Genomic DNA, 11,479 nt, shown 5'->3' with positions numbered 1-11,479 from the left:
ACACTGGAGTAAGAACTAAACAAGTTTATCAATACAACGTCGCCACATATTAAATTTTACGTTTACTATGCTTTTACCAATACGCACCCTATTTTATTTAGGTAACTGATGACTCCCCATTATAATAAATAAAAGTAACATTCTAAAGGCTCTCTAAGTTTATATTTAATTCACCATCGCTCTCTCTCTCTCTAGTTTTTAAACCACAATCACTGTAACAACAAACCTGCAAAAAATGGTGCATGTCTTACTCTTCTGCTGCATCATTCTCTTCAACCCTGTCATTTGCGTAATGCAACACCCACCGGCTTATGCTCCAACAACTGCCTCAGCCCCAGTTCCGGCGCCATCGCCACAGCCGCCGACGGTGGCTTCGAATCCTCAGATCAGAAGCCTATGTGAACAAACTTTTGAACCCGATCTTTGCTTAGCCTCCATTGCGCAATTCTTCAATGGTCAAACCGACCTACAATCCCTGACCGTGATGCTGATAAAAACCATGGCCGAGCGAACCAAAGGGGCGATTACCGCCGCAACAGAGAAGGCCGCCGACCCTAAATACTCCCATGATCCGATGATAGTGTCGGGACTCGAAGCCTGCCGTGAACTGTACGGCGACGCTTTGAAAGCTTTGAAACAAGCCATGGATAATATTCCGATTCACGAAATCGACACCGCCGAAGAATTTGTTATTAATGCCGAGGATGATTACGATAAATGTGACTCTGGTTTTACGACGCAGCCGGACGGAGTGTCTCCGATGGCGGAGATTAATGAAGAACTTGGAGATCTTGGTGACATTGTCCTTGACTTCGCTTATATGATTTATTGATTCTTGTTTTACAAATATAAATAGTTTGTATACACGCTTACATGCATCTCTACCAAGTATTGTTATTGATCATCCTACTTGGATTATAATTCGGGAATAGCAAAAATCTACCCATGAATTAGTATCGGTAATATTAAAATAAAATATTAAACAAGATCATAATCAAATGAGTAAGCTACACTCATAGTCACTTAACTATTAATTAAATTATGTTTTGGACATTGAACTAAAAAATATATTTTTTGTTACATCTGATTATTTCAATTAAAGTGTCATTAACATTTTTTTTACAAAACGGTGTCATTAACTTTAAGGGTAAGTTACACTTACTCATTGAACTTTATTCTCTCTCCTATTTTACTTTCCGTACTTTCAATTTTTTTAATTTGCTCACTAAACTTTAGACATTGAACTTTTTTGTCACTCGGCCGTTTTCTCTCTAACGGTGTGATGATGTGGCAATCAACACCGAAACGACGTAGTTTTGGACTCTATAAAAAATTAAATTTAGATCAAAATGACGTAATTTTAATCTAAATAAAAAAAATATTATTCTTTTTTTTTCATTTTGGCTCTTTCCTTCATCGCTCTTCTTCCTCCCCTAATCTCTCCATTTCTCCCCTATTCTCATTTGAACCGAGGTTCTAACCACAACACCGACAGCTATTCTGACCAATTCTGACCATCTTTACCGGAGATTAATAACCAAATACTGACTTCGAAATTTGCAAAATGAACTGTGCTACCATTTATAATTTTTCAAGAGTCGTAAGAATACATTAGAGGGACAATATGAAGTCTGATTGCATCATACAGTGCTTGAAGAAATAAATCCCAAGGGAAAATCATTTTAGATCAAGCCAATGCCACAAAAAATAATGGATTCTAAGCAAGTTGAAACCAAAATCTAAATGACCAATTCTTCAATCTTCTTCACTCTCACAACTTCTTCACAATCTTTACTCATTATCGGAAGGAACAAAAAAAAATAATGGAATGAAGATAAAACCCAGAAAAGATGAACATCAATTCTCTCAAAAAAAAAATAAGAACATCAATTCTCTCAAAAAAAAATAAGAACATGCAGTGAATAAGAAAGCTACTAAAATCAAAACTAGAAAAAGAGTTTCTTAAAAGAAGATTAAATAGTTGAAGAAAATTTGTACCTCAAACTTAAAGAGTGTAGTGGTGATATAGGTCTTTTATGGGGTATCCGTCATTTCCAAAGAAAGAGAGAAAATTGTTTCTCTTTCTCTATTCTTGAAATTTTTTTCCTATATTTTTCTATCAATTTGTTTTAACTTTCAAGATAGAAAATATGGGGTAATGAGAGAAGAAACATCAGAACAAAGAATAAGGAGGGGGAAGGCAGGAGAGGACTTGGGATTTTATAAAGACAACAATTTTGAAATATAATTGTCGTAACCGGTTTTCGTCCGGGCACGAATTTTTATACTTGGCGGGAAAAGTGATGTGAATAAATGGTTTTTTAAAATAATTTGGGAGTCGCCATCGGCCTTTTGGGTCAGGTAGGTCGAATACCTAAAAATTATCTTTTAAAAGAGTTTTTAAGAAAACATCAGTTAAAAGATGAACTGATCTGCGTTTATAACCAAAAATTCGTTCTTTTTATTAATAAAAAGGGATTCGTGGTCAGTTACGTTTAGGGAAGGATTAGCACCCCTACAACACCCAAAATTGGTACTTTATTAATTATAAATTGTCTCTATTATTAGAAATTTAAAAATTCAAAAATATATTTAATTCATAATTCTGTTATTTCAAATAATTTAAAAAAAATATTAATATATATAAATAAGATATTTACTTATTTAGAAATATCAGAAAAGGGCTTCTAGGTGTCTTAAGACAGCTCTTTTCTTCGATATTAAAAAAAATAATTAAAACAATTAATATATAATTTATAAAGTATGATATTTATTTATTTAAAAATATCAGAAAATGGACATCCAGTTGTTTTAAGACTGGCCTTTCTTAATATTGAAAAATAAATAAATATTAAAACAAGATTAAAATAAGTTAAAAGTAATTAAATAATAAATAAAATAAATATTATTTATTGTATAAATATATATATTTATGGCTAATTATTAATAATAGTAATAATAATTAAAAGTAAACATATAAAATTAACATATAACTAAACAATGAATAAAATTAAAACTATATAAATAAACTTGTAAAAAATAAATAAAAATTGAAATTAGAGACTAAATTATAACCTAATAGAATTAAATACCTAATTCATAATTAAATAAAATTTCAGAGATTAAACATGTTATTTTCCTTATTTATTAATTTGGTGACTAAAATAAAATTATATAAAATTCATATATCAAATTAAAATAAATTAAAAATATATACTCGGGATTAAAAAAATAATTATTAAAATTAAAGGACTAAATATGATATTTATCCTAAATATATTATTAATACGGTTAATGGCTAAAATATAATAAAATAAAATTTAAACATTAAATTAAAATGATTAAAAGTTAATTTTAGTGACTAAATTGCAAAGTTACAGACCGATAAGGGTTGCGGAAAGGGTTTACCCTTTCCTAAATTACACAGATACCTTAAACGCTTGGCCCGAAGGGCCAAGCTTCCCCATTTGCATCTTTCCTTTCTCTCAAAAATGAGAGAACCAGAGTTCTCTCTGGTTTCTCTCTAGTTTCCCTCGCCGGAGGGAAACCGGCAGCCATAAGCCATCGTACTCCGCCGCCGGCCACCGCCGCCGGCCACCGTGAACGGTGGCCGGAATTTACAAAATACCCCCCAAAGCGTAGATCTAACCGTCCTAATGCCCGATATAAGGTTATTTTAACCTAAAATCCCATAATATATCGTAGATCTACGATTTTCACCTTTGGCGTTTCGGTTCTCCGATGACTCGTGGAGGCTCTCACGGCGACGATTTCCTTGGTAAGTCTCTTTTTCTCTTCTTTCGGTTTGTATTTTCTGGGATCGTTGGTGTAGCTCTTTCTCTGTATCTCTTTTTTTTCTGTTTGTTGTTGTCCGTTTGTTCTCGGTTTTTTTTTTCTTCTTTCTTTGCTGGTTGTTGGTTGCCTCCTCCTGGCTCTCCTCCTGTTTCTTTTGCAGATTCGGTGGTGGATTTATAGGCCACCACGACGTTCGCTTCAGACCGGTCACAAAGGGGCGAACCTCGATGAGTCACCAAACTATGGTGGTGACTCATCCTAGAGTGAAGACGTGTGCGGCTGGCGTTCTGGAAGTGGAGCTTCTGGAGGCTTCAGTGGCAAGGTGACGTGGTACTGGAGTGTCGGCGCCGCGTGGCAGCTGGAATGGCTTCAGAGGCGGCTGGAAACCCTTGAGGCGGCGTCGCACGGGGCTAGGGTTAGAAAACCCTAACTGAAACCCTAAATGTTTTAGGGTTTCTATCTGGTTTGGGCTTGTAAAATGGGCCTGATTATTGGGCTGTGGGTTTTGTAATTATTTATTAAATAATAATAATATATAATATTAATATTAATAAATAATAATAATAATAATAATAATAATAATAATCAAATGAATCAAATGAAAAAATTAGTGTCTTCAGCTGCCCCTCTTTGCTCATTATTGTGTTAACGAGAATAGAGCAAATACGAAAAGACAATAAGTTTTTTTCATTTAATCTTCACTCTAAAATATTGAACAAGTTCTTCTTTGGGATTAGTTCTTCTCATTATGAACTTTTCCACTGGGGATGACAATTTATCTTCTTCTATGATGTAATCTAGAAAAAAGTTGAACAAATTCTTCTCTTTCAGATGAGTTCTTCTCATTATGAACATTTCTGGAAATGTTGATGTTGATCCATCTACTTCTGTGATAGAGTTAAACAAAAGGTTAAACAATTTCTTCTCATTATGAACTTTCTCTGGAAAAGTTGATGTTGATCTATCTAATTCTGTGATAGAGTCATGCAAAAGGTTGAACAAACTCTTCTCATTATGAACTTCTTCTTCATTCTTCAGATAAATTCTTCTCATTATGAACTTTCTCTGGAAAAGTTGATGTTGATTAAACTAAAGTCGAACAAATTCTTCTCATTATGAACTTCTTCTTCTTTCTTCAGATGAGTTCTTCTCATTATGAACTTTTTCTGGAAAAGCTGATCCATCAAGTGATGGATTTGCAAAAGGTTGAACAAATTCTTCTCATTATGAATTTCTCCTTCCTTCTTCAGATGAGTTCTTCTCATTATGAACTCTACCTGGTAATACTAAATCATCGAATGATGAATTCAAGCGAAAAGTTGAACAAGTTCTTCTCATTATGAACTTCTTCTTCCTTCTTCAGATGAGTTCTTCTCATTATGAACTTTTTCTGGAAAAGTTGATCCATCAAGTGATGGATTTGAGCAAAAGGTTGAACAAATTCTTCTCATTATAAACTTCTTCAGATAAATTCTTCTCATTATGAACTTTCTATGGAAAAGTTGATCCATCTAGTGATGAATTCAAACGAAAAGTTGAACAAGTTCTTCTCATTATGAACTTCTTCTTCCTTCTTCAGATGAGTTCTTCTCATTATGAACTCGACCTGATAATGTTGATCCATCGAATGATGAATTCAAGCGAAAAGTTGAACAAGTTCTTCTTATTATGAACTTCTTCTTCATTCTTCAGATGAGTTCTTCTCATTATGAACTCGAACTGGTCATGCTGATCCATCGAATGATGAATTCAAGCGAAAAGTTGAACAAGTTCTTCTTATTATGAACTTCTTCTTCCTTCTTCAGATGAGTTCTTCTCATTATGAACTCTCTCTGGAAAAGTTGATCCATCAGATGATGGATTTGAATCTTTGCTAAAATCTTTGAAATTCCTGTCAAATATTCAACATGGATAAAATGAATGAAAATGCTCCTATTTTGCAAATGTCTAAATATGATGCATGAATATTGATGCAATCTTCATTTGACTTCAAAATGGTGAACTCGGTTTTCCTCCACTTCATCATTTATTGCCAGGGTCACCTCTGGATATCAGTGTAGCAACTTATGCTATCAAGCTTGCATTTCTGAAGAACCATCTGATCAACTTGTATCTTTATGTATTCTTTGCTTCATGAAAGTCTCAGAAGAATTGTTTCATTTGTGGAACTCTTGTCGTAGTCAGAATTATGACATTGATGCCCCATTTTGTCTTGGATAAAACCAACTTTCTTTGCTTGGAGTTGTGCAGAAATCCGATAAAGCTTTCATCTTTGAAAAGAGAAACTGTCATCTTTAAAAAGGGAATCTATATCTTTGAAAAGAGAATCTATCATCTTTGAAGAGTGTAGATGTAGATATGTCTGACTCAGCAGGGATTAATTAGGAGAGTAGAGTATGTTCTAATTTAACTCTTGAAACACATCACAAGGAGAATTTATCCTAATTCTTTTCACGTCTTCACATCTAATCAGATCTCGAATAAGGCAACTTGGACCATATCATGTCGACATGTTTAACAACAACCTGTCATTCAACATTAGTTGGCTCCACTAGTTTCTTGTTGTTAAAATTTCTGCTTCCCTTCTATGGAAAGAAATCTTCATCATATCTCACTTCTGACCTTGAGGTTGAAGAAGACAAACTTTATCTTGGATCCATAAATGGAAATACCATATGATTGCAACATTGGTTCAGTACCAGAATAACTGGTTCGTAAAACATTTGACAACACATTCATCATCTCATGTGGTTTCTGCTCAGATGTTTGTAAAGTATTTGACAAACATTCTTCATTTCTTGTGGCTTCTGCCAAGATTTCTCAATCATTGAAGCTCTTTGCATGGTGTTCAAAATTTTTGTATGATGTCACAAGACCATTTGAGAACAAAACTCAGTGGGGATTCAAGTGTGATGTTAGTATGACCAAAAAGTTGGTCAAATTCACAAAATGTGCTGGTGTTGAATTGAATAGGAGACATTAATTAATCTCGATATCATCCTGGGCAAGGGCAAGTGTAATACTGATCACGTTTTCTTCTGTAATGAGCATTGTAGAAAGTAGAAATACTTCAGCTATAGGATCCATGTACAGAAAGATATTTGTGGAATTCTTGCTGCTGGGGATGAAACGCACATGATAAAACCCAAAATAGATAAAAATTCAATTCAGCCTGGCTGGCAATGATAACCCCAGTAACAATGGGAATAACAGTAATAAGTGAGTCGAGTCTCCCTTTCCAATGTCATCGATTAAGCGAAAACTATTGTGAAAAACAGCTTCGTAACCTCAACAATATGGTTGAAACTAACTGCCAGGAATCTCAAAGAAATATTTTCAATTGTCACCGACACAGAGAATACAAAATTCAAAGCTGAGATCTCGAGGAACTGATCCTTGGATCGAATGGTCTACAAAGGGACCATCTCTATTCATGCAATCATGATGTAGCTTAACAAAGAACACACTGTTATGTGACACATGGTTTAAGAAGATTGGGTATTTGAAACCATACTTGTTGAATAAATATTTGTTCAACAACAGGACCCTAATGCAACTGCCTGATGAACGAAGCAATTATGTGTAGTCAGATTGACTGTTATTGTTTCACCATTTTCATTCTTCATATTTTTTTGTTTCATTGGAAATATCTACTCAAGTCAATGATGATGTGGGCCTTCAGTATGCCCCAGTATTTGCTGATATGATCGTTCAAAAATGCATTAACAGTCCTAATTCTGATTGAAATGGGCTTTCAGCATGCCCCGATATTTGCTTCTTATTAATCTGAGCCTTCAAAATGCCCCACATGGATCTGTCTGAAAGAACCTTTAAAATGCCCCAACATTTGCTGATACAGATGTTAAAAGTATGCTCAACATTACTTCTTGTTGAGATGAGCCTCCAAGAATGCCCAAATATTCATATTGTTGTGAGCCTTTAAAATGTCCCAATATTCTATTTTTGGTTGAAAATGGGCCCTCAAGATGTCCCTCTAGATTTGTCTGATTCACTCTCAATATAAGTTTGACTGAAATGTCATTATCCCCACGAGGTCCAATTTTGACAATGCATTGTTATGGGTACATGTGGATTTATTCGTGCCCCAAATCTGTTTATCTTGAATGCTCTCATTATGGTGTCACTAAACAGTAGTATTGTCAAGTAACTGGAATTCTCTTCATATTGTCACAAACTTAAGAAGTACTCAATCATTCTGACAGAAACGTCTGAGATATGTGTCTTCTGAATGATGTGACCATTTTCTGTATCTGGAGGGATTTAGTCGGACAGAGCAGTAAAAATAGCTTGGTAATCCGTTCCAGGCTGACACAGTGGCTTATCATCTTTCAGTGAAGGCCATCTCTGAAATATACTTTTCTATGGGAGAGAAACTAATTTATGCAAACAGTAATCTGATGCAATTGCAAGACTACATATACAGTGGTACAGGCTCTTGAAAAATCCACACTCATGCAACATGTTGATTCTGATAATAACTCATCTGATTATGAAGTGATCTTTCAGGATGATTTCACAGATATTGATAGTTCTTCTGATATCGAGGAAATCCTGAATTCTGATTCTGATGAGGAGAATAAACTGTTATACTTGACAAAAATGGGATTCTAAGAGGCTGAGGCTTCAATAGCCATGGATAGATGTGGTTCAGATTCATCAATTACAGAATTGACAGATTTTATATGTGCTGATCAAATGGCTAAGATTACTGACGCACTTCTTATGGTAGAAGATAGGAAGCCATTATGCAATGATCCTAATTACAAGCAAATGCGAAACTTGGGCTATGATTTGTGGAAAAGGAATAAGCATAGGAAGCTTGAAAAGAAGCTTCTTAATGAAGACGATCATGCAGTTCATCTTTCAATTCCAATGATCGGTTCTGGGGTTCCTACCGAATCAGATCAGATAACTCAAAGAACACTTCCAGAAGATGCTATTGAGTCTCCTTATTTCTACTATGAGCAAATTCATCTTTTAAATCCAATGATTGGTTTTGGGGTTCATACCAAATCAGATTAGATAACTCAAAGAACACTTCCAGAAGATGCTATTGAGTCTTCTTATTTCTACTATGATCACCTGGCACTTGCTCCAGTTAATGTTTGGACTGGAATATCACAATACTTATTCGATGTAGAGCTAGAATTTGTAGATTCGAAGCATTTTCATGCTACTACACTGAAAATGGCTATATTCATAATTCTGCCAATTGAGAACAGATTTTCTCTTATTCTGCTTCCTCCATGTGCTGATGTTTTTCCATTGACAAAGAAATGATGGCCTTCCTGGGATCCAAGAACAAAGTTGAACTATTTATAAACATGTACATGAAGTGCCAAATTGACAGAAAGGACCTGTAAGGCTCTTGAAGCTTATGACAATGAGCCACCTTCGAATATCCAGAAGTATGTTCTTGATGAGTGCTGAAAATTGAATCTGGTATGGGTTAAAAAGAATAAAATTGTTCCACTTGAATCTGATGAGGTGGAAATGCTTCTAGGTTTCCCTAAAAACCATACACGAGGATGAGGATCATTAGAAACATGTTCCTCTAGGTTATCAATATCCTGTCTCTTTTCTCTGGAATCAGTGATGCAGAGATTGCCTTCTATTGTCTTGGCATATCTTTGAAAACAGATGTGTAAGAACTGAATGATGATCAGTTGGAGCAATTGATGAGTAGTTTTGGCGAATTCAACCTTGTTGTCAGTGTCATCCAGCGTAACAACCTTACTGGAAGAAATAAACATCATCATGATGAACTAGAAGATTTTTGTTAGTGCATTTTCTTGCAATGACTGCCACAGTGACTGTCTATTTTGCTGCTCCAAAATACACACTGCCATATCCCACTCTTCCCTAACCATGGAAAGGTTTAGTTGATGGTAAAACTGGTTATCTCAACTTTTAGAATCCTGTACGGCATACAAATGTAGAATTTGTTCCAACTTCTTATTCTGTGCCATAAGTCCTCAAATTCAAATTCAACAATCTTCTGAAGGACATAATGGATATCATTTTGACAAAGAAAGTGATCGGCGTAGAAGAAGTAACAATGATGTATCAAGACTTGAGCTAACACCAGAGTGCAGGTAGTAACTGTTCATGGCTTTATGATGTAATCTTCTAGAGAACATGAATTGATGATTGGGGAAAATAATCTATCTGGTGATGCTTATCGCCCTCAGCATGAGATAAACGATAATCTTTCTTGATGAATTGCTAATGTCATAAGAGAGTGTCACAAGTTCAATTCTCCAGACTTTCTGGCTTCTTGGACCACTTGCCTTCAAAAATGTGAAGCGCTTCATTCTTCTGGCTTCGTTCATTCTTTTTCTACAACAGAGGTAGAATAAGCAACAATTTCTTTAAGGACCTTCCTCATTTGAGACTGTATTGTTTGAAAATGTTTTTTCTCCTTTCTTTATTGAAGAATGAAAGAATTTTGCAAAGTATTACCCCTTTCAGGTTCACAATATAATCGAATCATAAACAATGAGTTTAATGAATATCAAATAAATCAACTACACTTTTAAATCATTCAAAAATCATAGTTCTATGGCAAGTGTCAAAATTATTGATTGATTTGAGGTGTGGTTGATTTTGGTAAAGTAGGTTCTTTCAAGTTGGTTCAGTATGTCGTTTCGGCTTCCACTATCTTGAAGAAAAGGTTGTTATGCTCATCTTGTAAAGATGCTTCTCATTTCCAAAATCTCAGGAACGTCTTTGGGATGTGCGGTGCTTCTTTTAAGAGCTTAAAATTGTCTCTTATGTCGTTGTTGCACCATTCAATATTCGAGCCGCCTTTTCAGGTTTTCAACTCAAATCCTCCTTTGGTTCTAAGATGTTATTTAAAAATTTACATCTTGAACCCCCCTTTTATCATTTTTCATATCATGTATTAAAGATTTTAAAAACCAATTTTTGCAAATAAAAATCAATCTTGAGAGGCGGAATGAATTCTAAAGATATTCTCTTTTACTTAGAAATCCATGTATGATTAAAATGGACTTTTCAGGTACGTAATGTAGGTCATGGCTTATGGTTACGAAAGAAAGGGATAAAAAGGCCCAAATAAGTGTTTAAGGGTAATCAAACCAAGGATCAATTCATTCTGATGCCATCAATCTTGCCTTGCTTAACTTGGATCTGCTTTGTTGGAGATTTTTCCATCATCTAGATCCCTCTAGACTGCCAAATTTTGGATTCATTTCCATTTTCTAATATCTTCAGCATTTCTTGCTCTTCTTTTTTGTACTTGATCAACTTTGTAACTTGAGGCTCAATAATTCACCCATCTTGATTTAATTTTTTTCTTTTTCTTTTTTGTTTTTTTTTCTATGTCTTTCCTTTTTTTTTCTTTTTTCCTCTTTTTTCTTTTTTCCTTTCTTTGCTGGATTTTTTTTTCTTTCTTTGTTGAATGAGTATAATACTTCAATTGCTTTGAGCATCTCCTTTTCCTTTTGCATTTTGGAGGTTTTCCATTATTCTTGATTGGATTGATCTTCAAGCACTTTGTATTTGACATACTTTATAGTTCAAAACTTTCATGACTTCATGGAAACTTGTCTTAGTAATAAAAATGTATTAACAATCTTTATTCTTGTGAGCAAATATCCTTCACCTTGCCCCCTAATGTGGAGGGTGATCCTTGGTTATG

General features: G+C 34.5%; 1 protein-coding gene across 1 annotated transcript; it reads left to right on the top strand.

Moving 5' to 3' along the window:
- The first annotated feature begins 292 nt into the window (after positions 1 to 292).
- On the top strand, positions 293 to 832 carry LOC120127340. The gene has a single exon (XM_039145255.1). The coding sequence runs from the start codon at positions 293 to 295 to the stop codon at positions 830 to 832; it is 540 nt and encodes a 179-aa protein (XP_039001186.1).
- Positions 833 to 11,479: the final 10,647 nt, after the last annotated feature.

Source organism: Hibiscus syriacus, unplaced genomic scaffold, assembly GCF_006381635.1.
Source record: "Hibiscus syriacus cultivar Baekdansim isolate YM2019G1 unplaced genomic scaffold, ASM638163v2 tig00110467_pilon, whole genome shotgun sequence".
NCBI classification, from domain to species: domain Eukaryota; kingdom Viridiplantae; phylum Streptophyta; class Magnoliopsida; order Malvales; family Malvaceae; genus Hibiscus; species Hibiscus syriacus.
The sequence above is the reverse complement of the archived record's forward strand: the minus strand, read 5'-3'. Positions and strand labels throughout refer to the sequence as shown.

What these genes read in the sequence shown, in the direction of transcription:
- LOC120127340 (XM_039145255.1), top strand. Translation starts at nt 293, where the DNA reads ATGCAACACCCACCGGCTTATGCTCCAACAACTGCCTCAGCCCCAGTT.